This window comes from Equus asinus, chromosome 5 (assembly GCF_041296235.1).
Source record: "Equus asinus isolate D_3611 breed Donkey chromosome 5, EquAss-T2T_v2, whole genome shotgun sequence".
NCBI classification, from domain to species: domain Eukaryota; kingdom Metazoa; phylum Chordata; class Mammalia; order Perissodactyla; family Equidae; genus Equus; species Equus asinus.
The window spans coordinates 73,440,935-73,464,927 of record NC_091794.1 but is presented as its reverse complement, the minus strand read 5'-3'; the positions used below and the strand labels follow the sequence as shown (position 1 = coordinate 73,464,927).

Sequence of the window (23,993 nt, the reverse complement as noted above, 5' to 3'; positions counted from 1 at the left end):
TGTATAGCACAAGGCAAAGGTTGAAGTTGTCCTTATTAATATCCAGTTGTTCCATCATCACTTGCTAAAAAAAAGACCTTCCTTTCTCCATTGTATTACTTTAGTATCTTTGAACTAAATCAATAGACAACATATATCTAGATCTATTTCTGAATGCTCTATTTTATCCATTGATCTATATGTCTACCTTTACACAAATACCACATTGCCTTGAATACTGTATCATTTTTTTAATTAAGATTATGATAGTTAACAACCTTGTGAAGTTACAGTTGTACATTATTATTAGTCATGTTGTAGGTACACCACTTCACCCTTAGTGCCCTCCCCCCACCCCCCTTTCCCCTGGTAACCACTGATCAGTTCTCTTTGTCTATATGTTAACTACTACCTATGAGTGGAGTCATACAGAGTTCGTCTTTCTCTGTCTGGCTTATTTCACTCAACATAATACCCTCAAGGTCTATCCATGTTGTTGTGAATGGGACGACTTTGTCCTTTTTATGGCTGAGTAGTATTCCATTTTGTGTGTGTGTGTGTGTGTGTGTGTGTGTATACCATATCTTCTTTATCCAATCATCACTTGCTGGGCACTTAGGTTGGTTCCATGACTTGCCTATTGTGAATAATGCTGTGATGAACATAGGGGTGCATGGGACTTTTGGAATTGCTGCTTTCAGGTTCTTAGGATAGATACCCAGTAGTGGGATTGCTGGGTCACTGTATCATTTTTTTAAATTAGGCAATGTAAGTCTTTCAACTTTGTTCTTTTTCAAAATTATTTTGGGAATTCTAGTTCCTTCACAATTCCATATAAATTTTAGAATTAACTCAACAATTTCTACAAAGAAAGGCTATTGATACGTTGACTGGGATTGCAGTGAATCTACAGATTAGTGTGAGGAGAACCACCACCTTAAAAATAGTGAGTGTTCCATGACCATGATAGAGCTCTCCATTTTTAAGGACTTTATTTCTTTCAGTGATAATTTGTAGTTTTCAATGTAAAGATCTTACACATATTTTGTTAGATATCCCTAAGTATTTTCATGGATTTGGATGGAATTATGAATGGTACAACATTTTTAAAATTCCGTTTTCAAAATGTTATTTGGTGTTATAGAGGAACACATTTTTTTCTTTATATATTAATCTTGTAGCCTGTGATGACCTTGTTAATTTCACTTGTCACTTTTAGTAGCTTTTTTGTTGATTATGTAGATATACAAGAAAACAAACTACTAAACATTTTGTATAACAATACAGACCATTATGGGGCTGGCCCTGTGGCTGAGTGGTTAAGTTCGCACACTCCACTTTGGCAGCCCAGGGTTTCACCAGTTCAGATCCTGGGCACGGACATGGCACCGCTCGTCAGGCCATACTGAGGCGGTGTCCCACATGCCACAACTAGAAGGACTCACAACTAAAAATATACAACTATGTACCGGGGGACTTTGGGGAGAAAAAGGAAAAAGAAAATCTTAAAAAGAAAAAAAGAATAAAGACTATTTACATAAATTATAAATTATGTAACTTAATTTTGTTTTGGTCAGAGATAATACTCTTCATTTCAATCCTCTAAAATTTACTGAGATTTCATTTATGGTCCAGGCTACGGTTTATCTTGATGAATGTACCATGTACATTTGAAAAGAACGTGCATTCTGCTATCATTCAGCGAAGTGTCTATAAATTTCAATTAGGTCAAGTTGGTTAAGAGTGTGGCTCAAATCTTCTGTATCTTTATCTGTCATTTTCCTGTAAATTGCTAAGACAGGAATATAAAATCTCATATAATTGTGGACCTGCCTATTCTTTCAGTCTTGTCAAGTTTTACTTCACATATTTTGAAACTGTTATTAGGTACACACACATTTAAGATTACTATGTCTTTTTGACAAATTATCCTTTTAATCATGAAATGTCTTTCTTTAGTCCTGGTAATAGTCTTTGTTCTGTATCTTGTCTCATGTTAATATGGCCATTACAGGTTTCTTATGTTTAGTTTTTGCCTAGTAAATATTTTTCCACTCATTTATGTTTAACTTATCATTGTCATTATATTTAAAGTATGTTTCTTGAAGGTAGCACATAGTTGAATCTTGCTTTTGAAAATTCATTTTGACAATCTCTGTCTTTTGTGCACCATTTATATTTACTGTAATTATTAATATGGTTGAATTTAAACCTACCATCTTGCTATTTGTTTTGTACGTATTCCATCTTTTCTTTGTTCCTTTTTTCTTTATTCCTGCTTTATTTTCTACTGTTTTTTTAGTATTCTATTTTATCTCTTTTAATGGCTTATTAGCTATTCTTTCTTGTTATTTCTTTGGTGGTTTCTCTAAGGTTTACAATATGCATCTTTAATATAACAGACTATCTTCAATTAATATTATACCACTTCGTGTATAATGTAGGAACCCTACAATAGTACAATTCCATTCTTTTATGCTATTATTATCATACATTTTACTTGTAAATATGTTCAAAACTCCACATTGCTTGTTATTTTTTCTTTCAATAGTTATCTTTTAAAGAAATTAAAAACATAAAGAAAAATGCCTTTTATATTTAAACCACATTTTTACCATTACTAGCACTCTTCATACTTCTGTATAGATCCCAGTTTATTCTGGTATAATTTTCCTTTTGCCTAAAGAACTTCCTTTAACATTTCCTGTAGTGCAGGTTTGCTGGCACCAAATTCTCTTAGTTTCTGTTCGTCTGAAAGAAAGTCTTTATTTTGCCTTTGGTTTTGAAAGATTATTTTCACCTGATATGGAATTATAAGTTGTCACTTTTTTTAACTTTTCAGTACTTTTAAAAATCTACATTTGTTCCTCTGTGTAATATGTATTTTTTTATTCCTTCTGCTTTCAAATTTTTCTCTTTATCACTTGTTTTCAGCAATTTGATTATGATACTCCTTAATGTATAATTCTTTGTGTTCATCCTTCATGGGATTCATTGAGCTTCTTGGATCTGTAAGTTTAATAGTTTTCATCAAATACGGAAAAATTTCAGCAATTATTTCTTCAAAATGTTTTTTATCTTTGACCTCCTTCCCCCATCTTTTCTCTCCTTATAGACTCTAATTGCATGTATGTAGATTGCTCGATTTTGTCCCAGAGGTCACTGATACTTTGTTCATTTATTCTTGTCTTTTTTTCTCTACGTGCTTCAGTTTATATATTTTCTATTATAATAGTTTCAAGTTCATTGTTATTTCTTTGGCAGTTTCTAAGCTGCTGTCAAAGCTCATCCAGTGAAATTTTCATTTCAGATATTATATTGTTTATCTCCAGAAGGTGACATTATTCTATTTTATATATTCTATTCTCTCCTCATTAAATTCATGTTTTCCTTCACATCATAATAGCTCAAGTCCTTATCTGCTAATTTCATTACCTAAGTCACTTCTGTGTTTATTTCTTTTGACTGATTTTGCTCCTGGTTATGGGTTAGCTTTTCTTGCTTGTTTGTATATACAGTAACTTTTGATTGGATGCTGGACTCTGTTCTTAGAGGCAGTTATCTGTCAACCAGCTTATTCCTTTTGAAGGTTGTTTTCAGGCATGTAAAAGGGCAGTCCGAGAGCAGCCTTCACTCTAGGGCTAGTTTATCTACTCCACTAAGGTATGAGTATTGTGGGGTTGTTTCCTGAATGCCTCACGTATTCACTGAAGTGTCTCTTCTATAGCTAGTGGGAACAAACTATTTCCAGTTCTGTGTGAGCTCTGGGAATTGTTTGCCTTAAGCTCCCAGTGAATTGTTCTTTTACCTGGCAGTTGTTCTTTGCCCAGTCTCCTGGAATTTCACCCTATGCATGCACAGATTAGCATTCAGTTAAAGACCAGGGGACCCCTACGCAGATTTCTGGAGCTTGTTCTCTGCTAGTACTCTGCCTTGCAAAGTCTAGCTGCCCTGACCTCCCTAAACATCACTCTCTGTCTCTTCAAACTCAATAAAATCACGAGGTTTTGTTTTGGTTTCTTTGCTCTGCTCTGCGATCCAGAAATTGCTTCCAGGCTGAATCTAAGACTACTACAGGACTCATTTGTTTCCTTCTTCAGAGTCCTGCACTACTTGTTGTCTGGTATCTGAAAACAGTTTTTTCACATATTTTACCCAGTCTTCTAGTTGTTTATAGAGGAAAAACAATTCCTGTAGCAGTTACCCCTTCACAGGCAGAAGCAGTAGTCTAGAGGTTTAGGATTTTAATAAACTGAAACTAAGATTCACAGCAGCAGATCTTAGTGCTTATAAATGTCTTTTTGGGGACTGTCTCACTTCCATGTGTTCTCCCTCATATTTACTGAGAAAATATGTCCCTTGAGTGCTTCATCCACCCTCCCGAACTTCTCACTCTCTCTGTTCAGGGTATAGTCCATTTCACAACTTTTCATTTTTTTAAAACTCAAACTTTCTTCTATTGCTTTCAAAGCTGCTCTTTCCGTCTGTTTAGTTTTTGCCTGTGTTATTTGTAAAAGGCTCTCTATATGTTGACAAGGGCAATAAACCCTCTGAAGCAACTGAGTCTCACCACCATCAGAAGCAACATTATCCATGACCTTGCCAAATAAAGAAAAAGCCAGTGAAAATGTCCAAAGACTGCCTCAATCTGCCTGACCTAGCACAGGCTAACAAAGTAATTTAAATAGCATAAGATGACCCTGAAGCTACTCAAAGAATGCTTCTGATTCTGTATGTGTATGCAATATAAAGAAGGTGCTTACCCAAGGGAAAAGGAGCTAATGTTTGTTGAATGCCTACTAAATGCCAGACATTACACCAGGGGTTGGCAAACTTTTTCTGTAAAGGGCCAAACAGTAGGCTGTGGGCCATGTGGTTTTGTCAGTTATATATCCATGTCGTTAGTTATAGTGTAAAAGCACCTGTATAGAATGCATAAATAAATGGGTGTGACTGTGTTCCAATAAAATGTTATTTACAAAAACAGATGGTGAGTGGGATTTGGGATGACAATCACAATCGCCAAACTCTGTATTATATTATGTGCTTTACATATTAGGTAAAACCATATAAAACTGATAACAGTCAACCATTTTGCCCCTTAAAAAATGGCACTTTTCATATGGTTCTACCTATTATGTTAATCCACTTAATCTTCACAACAGACTTTCAAGAGTGTTAACACTGCCCTCATTTTGCAGATGAGGAAACTGAAATTCATTAATTAAGTAACTTATCATTTCATATGGTTCTACCTATTATGTTAATCCACTTAATCTTCACAACAGACTTTCAAGAGTCTTAACACTGCCCTCATTTTGCAGATGAGGAAACTGAAATTCATTAATTAAGTAACTTATCAAATAATAGCAATTATTGGGATTCAATGAACTTGGATTGGTCTGCTCACTTATTTCTCTCTCTCTCTCTGACACACATACACACACCAACACACACTGGTACAAATCAGCTCAGTGTAGCCTCCCCTCTTAAATCTGTTATTCCATTTGCCACTAAAGAAATACTGAGTTTTGATAATTTAATTTTTATTAGAAAGAAAAGAAAAGAAATCTGCTTCTCAGTTTATCAAGTTACCATAATCATAAAACTTCACCATTTAGTTGCTTATTGTCATAGGTGTCAACTTAGTGGAGCTCTGAACAGTTCAAATGAGTGAATGTATAAAACACTATGTTTGCTCCTGCAGAGCATACAAAGATGAGGAAGACAGTTCTTACTCCCAATTCTTAGAATTTACAAAAGGGAGGAACACAAGCATACAAATTAAAGTGTAACCAAATGTCCCTGCCTCTGGGAAGCCATTTTTTCACTACCCCCATTTGTTAGCAAAATTGGTTTCTCCCTTGTCTGTGACTCCATTGTATTTACATAAACTTCAATTGTCATTGTTTACATATCTGTCTTACACTATACTTTGCAATCCCCAAGGAACAGGACGTTATCCTTGCAACTTTAAGGGCCAGCATAGTTACAGGCCTGTAAGTGTTGTTTCACAAATGTCAAGTGAATGAATAGATTGATTAAAAAAGTAGTATTAGCCAAAGGTTAACCATATGCTAGACATTATCTAGTACTATGACTACTTCAATCTTCAAAATAAACCTAGGAGTAATTATTTTTGTAACCACTAACTCTTTTAGTCTTCACAATAACTCTAGGAGTAATTATCTGTGTTCTACAGTTGTAGAGACTAAGATGCAAAGAGGTTAATTAAGTTGTCTGTGGTTACTCAGATGGTGAGTGATAGAGCCACGTGGGAGGAACAAAGGAAAGAAAGAAGAAAAAAGGAAAAATGAAAAGAATTTGAATAGAAGAATAGAAATATGAACTAATTTTTATGAGGGTGGGAGAAGGTGGCACGGGAAGAGGGATATAGGCAAAGTTTCTTAAAGAAAGGTCTTGAAGGAAGGTGATAATTGCTGTAGGTATTCTAGGTGGAAGAAATAGTATGATTAAATGATAAAGTGGGAGAGAGTACCAAGTATATTTGAGGAACAGCAAAATGAGCATTTAGCTAAAGCTGAGAGATATATGGTATCAAATTCAATAATTTATTCAAGGAATATTTATTGAGCATTTACTCTGGGCCTGTATGGGAAAATAAACCTGGAAGGGAAGTGTTACACACAGAATGAAGGCGTGTGAATGCCAGCATAAAAATCTGTACATAAATCAGCAAGTATTGGGTTGCCATTGAAGATAAGTAAGCAAGGCTGAATGTGATTCATTCTGCACTTTAAAAATATTAACCTTGCAGCAATGGATGGAATGACTATAGCGGAGGCTTATGAGTTTACTTGGTAGGTAACACCATGTGGTAAGTATGTGGTAATTGTGAGAGTCTGTATTCAGACAGCAGCTCCTATTAAGTGAAGGGTGGGGGATCCAGTGTCAGGGGAATGTCTTTAATTTGACACCTGCCAAACACAATGCATCAGGGAGAAGAAAATGGTCACCATCAGAAAGATCAAAGTAGATGACACACTCTCAATCAGAAATTCTTTTTTATTTAAAAAAATAAAAAGGAGGACTGTGTGGTTTTATTTTTCTATAAAGCCATTGTGTAATGGTTCTGCTTATAAACGATCTCATTTTCAACGTGAAAATATTTAATAAGTACATTTCTGACTCCTAACACATGTCTAAAGACCTCTGATTCTAAAATTCTTAATTTCTCAAATTGTGAGTTGACATTTCTTAGCCAATGATGGAAAGAAGAGGGCCGTTAGTAATCTCTAAATAAAAAATGGTGCACAACAAAAATGTATGAAAATATGAAGGTTTTTTCCTCCTTTGTATAAGCATTATTAAAACCAGGAATTTTTAAAACTACATATATTCAAATTGTCGGCATTATAATAAGGGGTCTAGACATAGTTCACAGTGTTAAAATTATTTCTCCAGAAACCAAGAGTGTCCTTGTTAAACTGTAAAATGAGATTTTTGCCTTCTTGCAACTCCTTGTTCTCACAGCTGAACTGTCACAGCATGAAAACATTCCCCTACTGGTGAAGCTTTAGATACCTATTTCCCTGGTGAAGGAGTGCAAAGGAACTGAAAGAGTTATTGACAATTCATACAGTATTCTATACCCGACTAGAGTACAACTACAAGCAAAGAAAATATTTTAACTCTGAAGGGAGATGGGGCAACAAAGTTTTAAATGATTGTTGACTTCAGTGAGTAGTGTTGAAAACGTCAGAAGACTATAGTCTATCAGGTTTGTAAGAGACTCAAGATTATACAAGACTCTAATTATAGGAAGTCTGTTTCTTTGTCCTGTTTGCTAAGTCGAAGGTTAATGAGAAGTACACTTAAGACAACATCTCCTGTTATTATTGCAAAGTATTTCTCATGCAACATAAAAATGTAAATGAAAAAGTATTTTAATCTAGTTCTTCATTAACTTCTTTTTAAAAAAAATAGCTTTCTTGAGGTATAATTTATATGCGATAAAATTTACTCATTTTTTAAGCGTTCAATTCAATGATTTTTAGTAAATTTACAGAGTTGTGCAACCATCGCCACTATTTAAATCCCAAATCCATTAAATTCTTGATCTAAGATATTTCCATAAATTCATGGCAGCCACTGGTATCTAAAGCTACTATATATTCAAAGCTGAACAAATTTCTGCAACTGAGCAGGAAAAGTGCAAACTAACCTCACTTTTAATGGCCTTTATAACCAATCCTGCCCTGGGACTGGAAAGAAAATGTTCAGGTGCTTTCTCTGAAAGTTAAACCATTCTAAGTATTAAGTTATGGCACACTGTCTTGGAAAGAAATTAATTATATTTTTGTTGGTAACACATTTCAGGCTGTTTACACAGCTGACATTTCTCAGCTGTACCCAATTCATGCCCTAAGCTGCGAAGACAACCTTGTTTTGTAGCAGATGCCTCCACTTGAGTGATTTAAATAAGTATAAAAACACCACTGCCTGCAACAATATAGATTACAAGCACAGCGTTATGAGTTTTTATAGTCCTAATGAAAGAAAGGTTTCATGACATTTCTTTGGCTAGGATCTCCTTAGAAGACTACAGTTATAAGCCATTTTTGCCAAAACTCAAGCACTGGAGCTAGTGGATCTGTTATGGCACCAGTTAAAAGCAGCCTGGCCCTAAACATCTTTGTTGTATCAAATCATTCAGCTCAAGGCAACGTCCTGCCAATGTGGCAACATTTGCTCTGGGGAGGTGTGGGCAGGCATCACTTCATAGGTTCTGGGACAAGGTGCAAATGTGAATAATGAGGCAAAAAGAATCAAGCCTCTTGATAGAGATTCCCTCTTCTATTTGCTGTGACTTAGAGCACCAAGTAGCAGTTCAGTCTCAGATATGGTAAGTTTTAGCTGCTTTCTCTATTTTCCTATAATGATGACACTGCATTAGAACTCTTTGCTAAAAAATTGAATGTTACAACAATCATTAAAACATGGGCCTCATTAAAGACTGTGTCAACTCAGTTTGATGATTTAACACCTAAAATGTATAAAGTATTATGCTACAGAGGAATTTACCACATTTCAATGAATTTGCCTATCACTCTTGAAACTTGTATCTGATAAGCCTACTTCAATCTGGTTTCTACGAGGGTGGGGTCCAAGAGCAATTGGCTTTTCCAACCTATGAAGTCCCACATTTCTAGACTTTATTACCTTATGCTCATGCTCTTAACCTAGACAATTTTTTTACTTTAAACTTTTTATCATAGAAAATTTCAAATATATACAAAAGTTGAGACAATAGTATAATAAACACAATATATGCATCGCACAGCTTCAACAATTATCAACAGATGGCTAATTTGGATTCTTCTATATCCCCACTAACTCCCCCAACCCCACAGATTATTCTGAAGCAAATCTCAGATACCATTTCATTTACTTAAACCAGCCAGTCTTTGCCTGTGATCATTTTCTGAGTTATATTAATATTAATCACAATACTGACTCATTTATTGAGTGTCTATTATGAGGCAAGTACTCTGTGTGTGTATATCTATATACATAAAATTGCTAATTCTCACAACAGTGCTGCAAATTAGTGAGGTAACTGAAGCTCAGAAAATTTAAGTGATATGCTTAGATCTTATTTTCTTCGATTAATGTTATTATTTCTTGTAGCAGGCTATTAGACAATGTTAAGAACATTTCTAGTTTCTTCATGTCTCCTCAAGTAAACAGAAGGCTATCATTTATGAATATTACTCTATTTTTGTAAAAATAAATGTAGCACATTTTCTGTCAAATTTCTCACTCCAACAGGGGAAAAAACCAAACTAAAATCAACCACCACAACCCTACTCTTTAGCCATGGACAATCAGTCAATAATTCTAATGATATACTATAATATCAATGTTAAAATCAGTTGTTTAGAAATACATGTAAGTGGCTAAACATAAACAATTGTTTTTCTGGATGGCTTCACTTAAAAAGTTTTGCTATTTTCCAATTCTTTTTAAAGTTCCGTAATCCACAAAGTGTTTTCCAAAGGCATTTCTTCCAGTTTTTTATTGTAATGAAAATTATGGGTCTATTTAAGAACAGAGTGCTATTAATATTAACTGTAAAAATTAACTTTTTTTTTTTTAAAGATTTTATTTTTTCCCCATTTTCTCCCCAAAGCCCCCCGGTACATAGTTGTATATTCTTTGTTGTGGGTCCTTTTAGTTGTGGCATGTGGGACGCTGCCTCAGCGTGGTCTGATGAGCAGTGCCATGTCCGCGCCCAGGATTCGAACCAACGAAACACTGGGCCGCCTGCAGCGGAGCGCGCGAACTTAACCACTCGGCCACGGGGCCAGCCCCAAAATTAACTATTTTTTAAAGTACCAGTCTACTACAGGAAACAAAGTTTCAGAATTAAATATAATGATTAAGTTGATTTTGAGACATCTGTAATTTAGGCAAAAATTTTTTTGTGCTTAAGATATTTCATAAGTAATGTCTGAATATATTCTATTCATCAAGGAAAAGTTTAAATCAAATCAAGCAGCATCCAATACGGCAGCCATTGGCCACATGATGCCATCGAGCACTTGAAATGTGGCTGGTGTGACTAGGGATCTGATTTTTACATTCAATTTACTTTTCAGCATTTTTTTTCCTTTTAACCCATTATAGAGCCATTATTATTCCATATTACAGGTGAGGAAATAAATTTTAGAGTCAAATCTTTATCTTAAAAAAAAAAAATCAAGTTCTGGATAGTGATATTGTAACATTACCAACTGAATGCTCACACACTTGGCTTATGATGTCTCTTTTGCAAGTGAATTAAAATTATTATAATTCTTTTTATTTTCACACTATATGATTTATAAAATTCTTTCAATAGAACATTCAAAGCATTTGATTCTGCTTATTATCACAGCCAATTAGACTGAAAGTGGCAAAAGAGAGAAGAGGAAATAAAACTGATAACTCAACTGTCACTTACTGAGTCATCTGTGGCAGTAGTTGGCCAGCCCTCCCATAACTGATGGCGAACAGGGATGCTTGTAAGGTCATACACATTTCTCTTTACCTATAAAAAGAAATGGACAGTACAATTAAAATAGAGTTCCCATATGACTTACCATAGTTGCCAGTCAATTTATGTGATATACTCTATATTCCCTCTGTTTTCTTCTGGATTCAAAACAAGAATTTAAAACCAGGAAAACACAAGTCAGAAAAATTTTGTAAAAAAATCTCAAATTTAAATGCACATTCTCAATGAAGCCTAGATGAAACAATAATTCAAGAAACATTCCCCCTCTGCCAATCGTTGTTATATTCTTTGACAGCTTTAAGTTTCTTATCAGTCAAGAAACTTCAGGGACACCGCTCACCTAGGACACACTATAATTATAAATTTCTATAATCTATTTAATTTTTAAAATGACTCAAGATGTGCAACGATTTAAACAAAAGATATATTTCAAGTTTCTATATGGGAGAGAGAAGGATGGTAGTCTTTTTTTGGAGGGGGCAGGGGGAAATACCTGAAGTTTTCATTATTGTTCAAAGTAAGTTTCAAAGATATGAAAACTTACTAATCAAGCAGCACAGGTTATTTCTTTGAAGTCGCCCCAAATTAAAAACTATTTCAATAGAATATTTATTAACTGAGAGCCACCTATCAATACACTATTTAGGCCCCTCCTGCAAAGAAAATACAGTAAAGATACTTTTCATTTTAAATATTGTTAAAGATGAAAAACTGTTTTTCTAAATACGAAATTATACCTTTCACTTTAAAAGGAGAGAAGGTAAGTAATTTATCAGAATAAATGTTGGAAAGTTAAATGCTATGTTATCCAGTAATTAAGAAGTATCATATCTTTCTTCAGCTTTTTTCTAAATAGGTTAAAAAATTCTATTTCATTCTGTATTTATAAATAAAATAAATTTTCAAATTGTAAGAACGGAGAGATCATTCATCTTAATTAACTCTTCAGTTAATTATGGGATTACCCTACTGTAACAAATGAAGCTAGTATTGAAATGTTGTACATAATATGTTCTATAACATGACTTCAACGTGGAAAACAAGCAGGATTCATTCATGTTTTAAAAATGCAGAAGCCTAAAGTATCGTGTTGTCCAATTACAGCATTTTGTATCATATTACTGTTTATTATACATAAACACATCTAAGTTACCCTTCCAGTGAAATAGAGATATACATTCACTGGGGAAAGAAAAAGAAACACAAAACATGGAACTCAATCTATTTTTATCTCTCATGTACACCTGTGGAAAAAGACTTAGTAAATGAGAACTGAGGAGCTTGGGGGCATGGCTTGATCCCCACTCAATTCAAACAAACAGCTTTTCTTCAGAGGTTCTTAGCAATGGCCAGTCTACCATGCAGCATTTTGTTTATGGTCAATGACATCAAGTTTGGAAATTTTCATTAGTCAACCAACCCAGCAATTTAACCAAATGCAACTGGACTAATTTCTGACCACTTCCACTAGCTAAGACTATTTTGCCATGCTTAAACATTAGTGCTTTTAAGGAGAAAGGTGTTCCATGAACCCAAAGCATTGTTAATAAAAGAAAGGGAAAGGACAGAAGAGGGGAGTATGAGGAGATTTTAGGCCGCAAGGCCAAAAAGATTCGTTTCTTGAAGTAATTTTTCGATTATATCATCGAGATATACCAAGCTTTATCAGCTATTTTGGCAAAAAAAATCAGGACAAATATTTACTTCTGTTGGAAAGGTGGCAAGCACCCCAGCACTGGAGAATATACACAAATACTATGAGTTGATTATATAAACAAATAACTTTGGACTGGGATTCCTTAAATTCCACCTTAATTCCAAAACACAACAATATGGTATTATGAAATAAACAGTATTTTTCTTCTTTCATTAACTCATCTGTAACGGCACTGAATTGAATAACATTCCTTTGCTATTCTAAGCCTGAAAAGCATGTTCTGGCTATAGTGTTATGTTGGTATAAAGCACAACGCCAGACTGATGTGCTGAACAAAAGTGATCAAAGTTAGAGTAATGTTAGCCATTGCACAAGTATTTGGCTTCATTGTTCTCCCTAGAATGACATCTGTTAAGCAACTTGTCATAGAATAAACTGGTTAATACAGACAGAACTTGGCTGAGAGGGTACAACGTAAAGCATATTAGGTTAATGTTTGATTGTTCCAATGAAAAAGCTAAATTCACAGAGTTTCTGAGATTAAGCCAAAAGAATCTGATGTTAGACCACAATCACTAAGCAAGAATTTAAGTGAAAACAAATTAGTTTTTAAAAAGTAATTCCATGTTTATCAACGCTGTAACCATAGGCAAGTTTCACCATTATATGGAAGAAACACAAGTGATAAAATAGCAAAAGTACAAAATAAGCGATGGTTTTATTACTAATGGAGTTATAAAAATTCCATTACCTTTATTGATGGTTTTCTTCAATTAAAATTTTAAGTCACAATTCAGCAGGGAAGGAAAAAATCTGACATGTACACAAAGCAAAAATAAAAATGATTCTTTTAAAAAATTAGTATTCTAGGAAACCTGAATGACAAAACACAGCTATGTATAAAATGATGCAGATAAATTTCAGGTTATCATGAAACAAATGAAGAACACAGAGTTCTCTCAGAGAGGGAAGAAAGATGGAAGACAAGAGGAGGGAGCGGGAGGAAGGACTAAAGGGAAAGGGAGAAGGAGAGAGGAAGGGGTGGAAGGGCGGGGGTGGTGGCGGGGAGAAGAAAGAGATTGCTTCCAAAGACTTGAGAGCACTTGAGAGAGGCAGAAAGAACATACACAAGGCTGGGCTGCTGTAGCTGGCACGCCCAGCTGCCATTATTGGGCTACTTCTGATGGAGTTTTATCTTTAGAGATTTGTCTTAAATTTCGGTTAAGGACAAGTGGCACTTCACAGGGTAACACTTCCTAAGGGCCTTTTTGTCTTACACATTTTCTTTGATGAGCATTGGCTCAAGATCATGTTGAACCTTTATAATCTTTTCAATTCTTGTTATGGATTAAGCTCTAAATCTATGAGATTTCAGGCTGCTAAACTATGCAAATGTTTCAGTTAGTCCTGAAGAAATTTAATAAATGCTTTGATTACTAGCTGAACATTAAAATTGTTACAAACTGTACTGTATTTGGATCAAGTGTTCTAGATTGACAATAGATTTTCCAGTTTGTTTTCTAGATATTCTCAAAGGACAATTTCATTTCTTCCCCATTGCTTCAGATAAGACAATCTGTGACTAAGAAAAAAAATATAAGTCAGATTAACTTGAAATGGTACAGAATATGCCACTAGTTTGTTTCTTACTATTCTGCTTTTCGTTTTTAATAAACATCTATTTATAAACCACAATTAATGTAAAAAGCAAGCAGTGATCTCCACATGAAACTTCGTATTTCCTCATGGTGGAAATTTCAACAACAAACACAGCATTAGGGAAAAGATCATTTTATTATGACCTGCTCAATATAAAATTATGTAAGATATTCATCTCCCACAAAGTTTTCTTTTGAGTTCCAGAAATTTTCAAACGGTTTTATTTTTTAGTTAAATTTTATCAGAATTTCTCAGGAAAAAATTCTTAGAAAGTTATTCTGCTAAAGGCTAAATTTTGAGGCTCAGAATTAGCTTCAAATAAGTTGTTTGTAGCTATTCAAGTAGAAAACTATAAAACTTGGATAACTTTGTCAGCTACAATAAAGTCATTCCTTGTGAGCTAAGTGTTGGTCAAACTATTGAAAAACATTTCAGAGAATTTTAAATATCATTCAGGGATTATCCTAAGTGAAGGTAGATTCTGAAAATAGAAAGGAAAGTCACAAAGTCTGAGGTACTGTGGCATAATGAGAAGCAGAGAACTAGATTTCCAGTCTTAATTCTGCCCAGCTGTTACTGTGGGCAAGTTGGCGGAACCTCTCTGAGAGTTTACTCAAGGTTAGAAGAGAATACAAGCTCACTTCTGATTTTCAAAGCTCTAAAATCCTATGATTTTATGAAAATATTGGAGTTAATGCTGTAAGCAAGTAATGAGGGAAAGTTTAAAACCATTAAGGCTAGAACATGGAAGAAAAATAGCAAAGAGTTAATAAATACAACACATCAAAAAGGAAAAGTGCTAAGAAGTTCAGGTAAGAAATCAAGATACAATAAGCATTTTAGGTGGTTCTTTTTCTTGGATGAAGAAAAATCTTAGCTTTTGCTTTTATTACACTAAAAAGTCTAGATTTAAAAAAAAAGGGCTATATAATATTTTCCCCTCATAAGACCTCGTTTAAAAATAAAGCTTGTCACACTGGTTTCCGAAATAACTATTCCATCAACCAAATGTTATCAGTGAGGCTATGGTTTTGACAGAATATGTCTAGCTAAGTGATACAGTTGTACAGTTCTATTAATTTATTTGAACATCTTTAAAATTTTGAAATCTGGCCCATGATTCTTCACATATCAAACATTTTAATATAGCAAAAAATAGAAACAAAATATTTAACTGCCATGGGTTTACAACAGCTATCTGTTAGCACTCTCATTTCTAGATTTTCTGAATTAAGACTACTATGGCAAATTACAGCCCTTACAAAAAAGCACCCTGAAACTACAGACATTTGTCTCATTCTCTTATCAATCTTAGAAGAAAAAGGCCTTTGGTCATGTTATAGCCTGAGTGTATCCAAATTTTAAATATATCAAATTTTGACCTCCAAGTATTTCACATTATCAAATGATGCTCTGGTTAAGAGTTTGCTCAACAGTAACTGCACTGAACAAGTAAGTATTTGTGTGTGTGTGTTTAAATCAAAATAAGGCACAGAGACTAGGCTTAGCTCCAGTTTCCTAGCAATCATTGGTGCTCTGAAAGGCTTATAGTTAAGAAACCAATCACTTCTGATCCAGACTGGGTTGGAACACACACTTCCTATCTAAGGATTTTTCTTTTTCTTCTCCTTTTTTAACATTGTACACTTGCGGCAATTGCACATGGATTTGTTTTACTAAGATGCAAGTTAAAACTCTTCAAAAACTCCTTCCTGAACAAAAACACTTGAAACCGGATGGTGCAAGGGGAATGAGAAGGTGGCATCAGTAATCAAATGTTAATTAGCAAGCTTTTTTTTTCCCCTTTCCCTCAGGGCTGGCCTGTGTTGGAGAATTCAAATCAGAAATCAATGCTCCAAGTGTTTAACTATTACTTCTTCTCATTAACCATTTAAAAGACTCAGCAATTCTCTCCTCATAAAAACAGTAACTCAAGACACTTCTTTTTCTCAAATACCATCTTTCCAGAAAACAATGAAGATGTTGTTTGAAGAAAACTATAAAACTGAAGTTGCTTTCAATCAGGCTTTGAACTGACTGTATTCTGCTCTTTTAAAACATCTTTAGCCTCTGAGTTCTTCATTCCAACTACTGTAACTAAATTTTGCTTTGTATACCATACTTTAAAAACTTTTATAACTCTTACTTGTCTTTAAAGAAATTTGGCAATTGGCATCTTAAGAGAATACTGGGAATGACAGTAAAGCTAATCAGATATGGAAACAAGTTTGAATGCATATAGTTGGAAACGGATTTTAGGCATCCTGAAAAAATACCAAGGATAAGACGTAACACTTTTACTAGAAACACGGTTATATTCATAATCTCGTATCCTAAAACTCTGGTGTCAGTGAAAATGACATAAAAATTGCAAAGTTAGATCACATTTAAAGTGACTGAACTAATGATCATAAATTTATTAAAATGAATTCATATCTTTAGTTAAAGGTTAAGCCTGGACTTCGAAAGAGAATTCATAAAGTGCTAAGAAAATGTTTACAGATGAGCAAGGCTGAGTATATTTCACAAAAAGAAAAGATGCTCAATTTTAAGAGCTTTCTGGGAAAAAAAAGGTTTAGAGAAACTGTGAAGTTGCAGAAGTCAGAATCACAAACAACAAAAAATGGAACAATTATTTTTCAATAATAGTGGTTCTCTAAGTGTGGTGCCTGGACAAGCAGTATTAGCTATCACCTGGAAACTGTTCGAAATGAAAATTCAGGCACCCACCCAGACTTAGTGTATTGGAACCTGTGGGGCCCAGCAATCTGTGTTTTCACAAGCCCTCTAGGTAATTCTTACTAAGCCAAAGTTTCCAAAGCACTGTTGTAAGATGTGTGAATTATAGGCTCTCCTCTGTAGCCATGCCTCTCTAGGTTATTGATTCTGAAGTTCTTCGAACTCTTGTGTAAGACGGCTACTCCTTTGTGAGAATGAACATGATTGATAATAATTTGTTAAGGAAGGAAATTCTAGAAATGCTATAATTTTGTTTGGATGATAAAGTGATCATTTTTAATCCAAGAAATCAATGAGAGATGACATTATCTCTTTTCTTTACTACAGATTTCATAGCATTGAAATTAATAATTGATAAGTAATAATCTTTATCATTGAAAATCTGTGTTAATCTTCAGTATTTCTGCCTTAAGCTTGAGTGTGATTGCTTTCTGTCTATAATGTATATTTGGACATTGCAATAAAACTGCAAATCCATAACAAATGATCTATTGGTCACACTAAATAAACTTGGAAACACTTGTACACATCAGCAGAATTGAAGAAACATCCCTCAACACCAGAGACCTATGTTTGAAGCAAATGAAAGACTAAACAGTGTTTTTGTTTGTTTGTTTTTTCCTCTCTCATACACTAGCTAAAACAAGATCCAAAGGAAAAACAGTGAGAGGTTAATCTCATATCAGTCAGTCAAGACCTTGTCCTGGAGGGCAATATTTCCTCTTAACACTTTATGGAAACAGTGAGAGAGCAAAGTTTTTCCAGCTATTTAATGGCCTAGCAGATACCATAGAAGAAAATTTTTTTACTGCCTGCAATGAATAAAACATCAGTCACACAATAAATGCCCTTCAAATTTCCCCTTTTAAAATCAAGTAAATAAATCAATTTATAATTCCTGCTACAAAGGTAAACACCAATTAAGTTAAATAGAAATAATTGGGACAATTATAAGAATATTTTAACGAGTTTTACTTTAACCTAAAACCATTTTATAAAGTTCAACTTTGTGTACTACTTCAAAAATTGGTCACATAAACCAAGAAATACATGTATACCAGAAATGTTTTGATTTTTAAGTCTGAATTTTAGTAGACAATTTGATATAATGCAAGAAACAGTGTATAAGTTAATCTTAAGGACATTATCATACATGTGCACTATATATTTAGCTACAAGGATATTCATTACACCCTTGTTTATCATCACACACACACAAAATTCACACAGTCTTAATATCCAGTAATAGGTTAAATAAATAAATGAAATATCATGCAGCAATTATAATGAGGATGTATAACCAGGGTTAGCAAAGGACAGCCCAGAGGCCAAATCCAGTCTCCTGTCTGTTTTGGCAAATAAAGCTGTATTGGAACACCACTACTTCCATATGTTTATATACTGTCTGTGGCTGCTTTTGCATTACCATGATGGCAGAGTTGATGCAACCCGGAGACTGTATGGCCTGCAAAGCCTAAAATATTTATAATCTACCTCTTTACAGAAAAAGTTTGCTGACCCCAGTGTAGAAGAATATTAAATAACATTAAAAGTTGTGCATTAAAGAAAAACTAGGTTACAAAATTATATACACTTACGCTTGTTATTGTTATATATACACACACATGTATATGTACATATGTATGTATATGTATGCACAGAAAAGAGATATACAACAAAGGTTAAAACTTGTTGCCTCTGTATCATAGGATTATGACTCTTATTTTCTGTATATCTATCTTTTCTAAATTTGTATTACTTCTGTAATAAGAATTATTTTTTTAATTTTTGTTTTTATTCAAAGTAAAGACATGCACTTGGAGTCAGAACAACCTGGTTTTCACTTCAGCTGTGCCGCTAATTATCTGAGTGACCTAAGAAAAGGAAAGCGGAAGAAAAGCCAAAAGCAACTGAATATTTAAGTATCTTCCATAAACCATAAAAAGGTTTTATGTTTATATATCATCTTCACAACAACCTTTTACATATATTATTATCTTCATTTTACAAATGAGGAAACTGAGGCTCAAAGACAATAAATAATTTGCCTATTTTACTCCAGTCAGTAAATGCTGAGATTAGTATTTAATTTGGTTCTATGAGACTCTAAAGTCTAGATTCTTTCATGACTATGACATATCTTCTCTTAGCCTGAATTTCCTCTTCTGTAAAACAAAAGGTTACAATAAATTATCTTTAAAATTCTTTTCCACCTGACACTTTTATAATTGTAATGTGTAAGAATTCTCTGAGATTATTTACACTTACTCTGAATGGTGGGCATTAAGTGGTAACAAGTAAGAGTGACCAATTATGGGTGAAACCTCTGTCAGGAGAGCCTTTTCACACCTGTTGCGCTGCAAGAGGCAATAGAGAGCAGTTACAGGCTGTCAATTTTGTACTTCTAAGTGCTGTAGAGGAAGGACAACTGCCAGATCAAATAGCCACTTACTGTTTCAACAACTGAATGCTGCCTTCACAGTAAGAGGGCAGTTCCTGATGGCACACACAGCTGGGAAAGAAACAGCAAGATAAAAAATTTTCAAGGAAAACAGATCAAGGTAAAAGAAGACAATTAAAACAGTAAATAAACTTTATCATGTAACAGTTAGCAAGGGCTCTTCTCTTATAAACTTTTGCTCAATGCCTTCTGAGTCTCCATCCCATACTAACGTGAGAGTTTTGTCTGGAATAAAAGAATATGAAGACATTCACACTATGGGTCTGTTTCTTCCACTTTGTAAATATACAGTAAATCAATTATGCCCTGTCTTGTTATTCCAGTTTTTTCTCTCTCAACAGTTGGGTACTCCTGCCAACCCCTCTTCTATGCTTTTGATCAGGACAAGCGAAACTCTGATCGGATATTTGTTTTATTTGCAACCTCTGTATGTTCTAAAATAAAATTGCATCTATAAGGAAGAAGATGTGGGGCAATGCCATTAATCTACTCTGCTAATTTGTTTTTTATAGAATAGCATTTTCTTTAAAATTTCATACACACATGCACACACAAATTAAATTGCTTGCCCCAATGTCATTCAGTTAGTTAATGTCTACGTCAGGATGATAATGCAGATTTTAAATATTCTTAATCCATTTCTTCTTTAAAAATGTTTTTCTTAAAGGAAAGACCATCGCTTCTATAGCAGGCTTCAAATGCTTTTTAAATGCTAACAATCTTGTTTTGGGCAAAGATCCATCTTTATCTTTTGATAAAGACTGTGTATCCTTTCCCACTCTGATAGCACCACACTGATGCTCAGACATGATGTTTACATTTGCTTTGCGGCTTTCTGTTGCTCATCCAAGCCTTTGCCTTTCTCTGAGATGCTGAAAAAAAGTGGTGGGAACCATCAGCAATGGAACCTCAGTATATAATCAGGTCTCTTATAATTTTATCTTTTCTTGTTAACAAAAAAATGCAAAAAACAAAGACAACAAAAGGACTTAGTGTTGGAGTCTGCCATGAATACTAAAGTGGCCTGGGGGTGTGGCTCATCAAGTGAAAATAAACCATTCAAGTCACCCACATCAAGGAGAAAGTTTGGGAACAACTAGGCTAGTGTTTGCATTTGGGGCCCTGGAGTCAGGAGAGTTACATTTCCCTTTACTCTGCTTAACCCAGGCACCAGAGACAACCTATTTAACCTCTCCTTTGGAAATATTAAGTAATCTCTTCCAAAGAACAGCCCTGAGAGATATTTAAAAGTGTGTTGATCAGGTTTTCTGATTCTAACTTGCTACTTTCCAAGATCAGCTTTCAGCATAACTCTCTCTGAGAGATATGTGGGTGGGAGGGCAGGAAGGATATCTTAAGGAAAGTAGCTGCCTTGGCCAAGAGCAGCTCTTACAATAAGAGGACAGGCACCAAAATTACATACCTAGTTAATTTTAGGTGAATGAGGTAGAGTCGGAAACCGGTTCCAAATGACAATTTAATTAAAGGTTATCAAACTGAACTGACACTATGAACGAAAGTCTAATACTGCACACCCAACCCTAACCAAAGGACTGATGCTGCCAGCGCTCAGAAGCACCTTACAACTGGCTTTTAATTAAGGCATTTAAAATCCCACTCCACGGATTTCACTGTTAGGGCTGGCTCTGAAATGTAAATATAGCTATTTTATAAAGAAAATAACAGGAATACCTTAGCATCCCCACTTAGTGTATTACTAAGATCAGAAAAAAATTTTTTAATCACATGATTCATCAAATAAGCAGGCATTCTAAATAAACTGCCTGAAGTCTCCTGTTAAAAAAAATTACTCCTATTTATTCATTAACAAAGCTATTCCTTAGCTCATCCCTGCCATAACCTACTCTATTCAAAACCATATGGGAAAGGACATTAAAAAACCGCCACAAACCATGGACTTCTGGTATTAGTGCTACACACTGCATACCCCTATTCATTATTCCACCTCCCTTGTTTAATCTATCATTAAGATTCAGTGACCCTACACTAAATTTAAAGCAGATCCTTCCTTCCTCCCATGCCTAAATTCACATACTTTTCTAGTTGGGGATGCCCTCAAGTATTAACAACTCTACGGGGTTTCTCTAATCTCAGCTCTGAACTATGTCATGCTATAGAACCAAGAAATTGCTGTTTTACATCTCTAACCATGGAGGCTTCCATAAAAAAGGACCATATAATTTACTTAATAAGATAAAGGGGGAAAAATCACCATTTAATAAGTATTTTTTCATTGTATATAGTAAAAGAGGCACATGGAGACACTGTCATATGCTGTGTTGTCTTAAAAGTGAATAATACCTAGAAGCGTTACTACTTCAACTGTATTCATCACAGAATTTAGAGTTTTAAATAATGGTGAAAATGTCAGGTATCGACTATCTTAATAAATGGAAAAGCAAATGAAAAAGAGAACATGTTGATTTAAATATACAGTTGATAAAACAACCATTTTGGGGAAAAGAGATTTCAAGAGGTTAGCAAGGTAGTATTTCTAGGACATATTAAACTTCATTTTCAAATTACAAATAAAAAATCTAATGTACAATGTGGCAAAATAAAGGGTAAGGAATTGTGTATATGATGGTCCATCACTGCTAACAGAACTTTTTGTAATGACAGAAATGTTCTATATCTGTACTGTCCAAAAGGGTGGCCACTAGGCCCACGAGGCTACTGAGCACTTAAAATGTAGCTAGTGTGACTAAGGAACATAAGTTTAAACTTTACTTAATCTTAATTAAATTTAAATTGCCACAGGTGGTTAGCAGCTACCCTACTGGACAGTGTGGTAAGATTACTTAAGAAAGTAGAGAACACAGTGCAACATGTAATCATACCATTGATAATAAAACTATCTATTTACGTGCTTCATCTCTTTCTTATTTCTTTATAGTCCTTGGGACATAGACACAGAAATATTGTGCTAAATTAATTTCTCACTTATACTTTTATTGTTTGTAATGGTTATTTTAAGGTAGCCTGGTTAGTAGCAATAGGAACTATATGCTTTAGCACGCCGAAATTGAAGGAATAGTGATAGAATACATGTACATGGTACATTACTTGAAAGGAAACAGAGCAATAATGGGCTACTTTATGATCATTAAATATCCACGATACTCAAACATTCTTCAGTTAAAAATGTAAATTTGACTTACAGAGCTGCCACATTATGTGGGTCTAATTATTTGTCAATTCATTCATTCATTCACAAAATGGTTACCTGGGAACAATTACAATGATTTAGGTGTTACTATAATAACTATAATAACTGTATACCTAGCTGTTTCCTATTTAAGAGAGTGATGATTTAAAATTAATTCATTCTTTTTGGGTCAAGATCCCTAAAGCATTCATATGAGCAGAGCTGGAGAGAGATGGGTATAATGGAGCTATAATAACCACTATCAGTTTAAAACTCAGTCCCTTATTGATTTAGTAAGTTCTTATTGAGCATCTATACTTATCTATCACTTGTAATCTTTGCTCATTACAATACAGCAAAGAAAGTGATGGGTAGACAAGATGCAGACCTCTATATTCTCTTAAGGAACTAAATTTTGTTGGTAAGAAAATATGTGACTAGTTATCTACAATACAAATACACTTGTTATAGGATTCCTTTTTTAAAGGGAGGTAAAACGACTGAATAAATGAATGAAAAAAAAAATGCAGATGGGACCAGAGAAGAGTTAAGAATTAAATATAAAACACTTCTGCCTCCTTACAAATAACAGATCATCTTTTTATTACTGCTAAAAATTAGGGTGACATTAAAAAATGTTTTTGGGGGCCAGCCTGGTGGCACAGTGGTTAAGTTCGCACATTCCACTTTGGCAGCCTGGGGTTCACCAGTTGGGATCCCGGGTGCAGACCGATGCACGGCTTGTCAAACCATGCTGTGGTAGGCATCCCACATATAAAATAGAGGAAGATGGGCATGGATGTTAGCTCAGGGCCAATCTTCCTCAGCAAAAAGAGGAAGACTGGAGGCAGATGTTAGCTCAGAGCTAATCTTTCTCACCAAAAAAAAAAACTTTTAAAGAAAATACATAATGTACTGCTAACAAAGTGCTAGGAGAATTTCTCACTGGACTTAAAAGCAACAGACAAACTTGTTCTAAGTTTAACAAGCACATTCACTGAGTGCTAATAATTCATGAGCATTCATTCAGTTGTCAGTCAGTCAACAAATAACTATGGAGTGCCTACTATGAGGAAGGTACTATACTGTAGTAGTCACTAAGAGACAGTCTCTGCCTTCACAAAGCTCATATTCACTCTATAGCATGTGCATGGTGCAGGGTTGGGGGGATAGGGACAGAAAAGAAATAAGTGAATATATAAACAAGAGAATTTCAGAATGAGGTAAGTTCTATGAAAGGTGACATTAGACTCCTACCAGTCATTCTCTACTTTAGACGGGTTGAATCCTGAATGAGAAGGTACAAATC

General features: G+C 34.5%; 1 protein-coding gene across 5 annotated transcripts in view; it reads right to left on the bottom strand.

The window, feature by feature from the left end:
• FAF1 (Fas associated factor 1) overlaps positions 1-23,993 on the bottom strand; it is a 472,685-nt gene that overhangs the window by 187,717 nt on the left and 260,975 nt on the right. For all 5 annotated transcript variants that reach the window (XM_044770763.2, XM_044770762.2, XM_044770761.2 and 2 more), the window contains one exon: positions 10,946-11,032. In XM_044770763.2, coding sequence (XP_044626698.1) covers positions 10,946-11,032 — 87 coding nt within the window. The remainder of the gene's footprint in view (positions 1-10,945; positions 11,033-23,993) is intronic.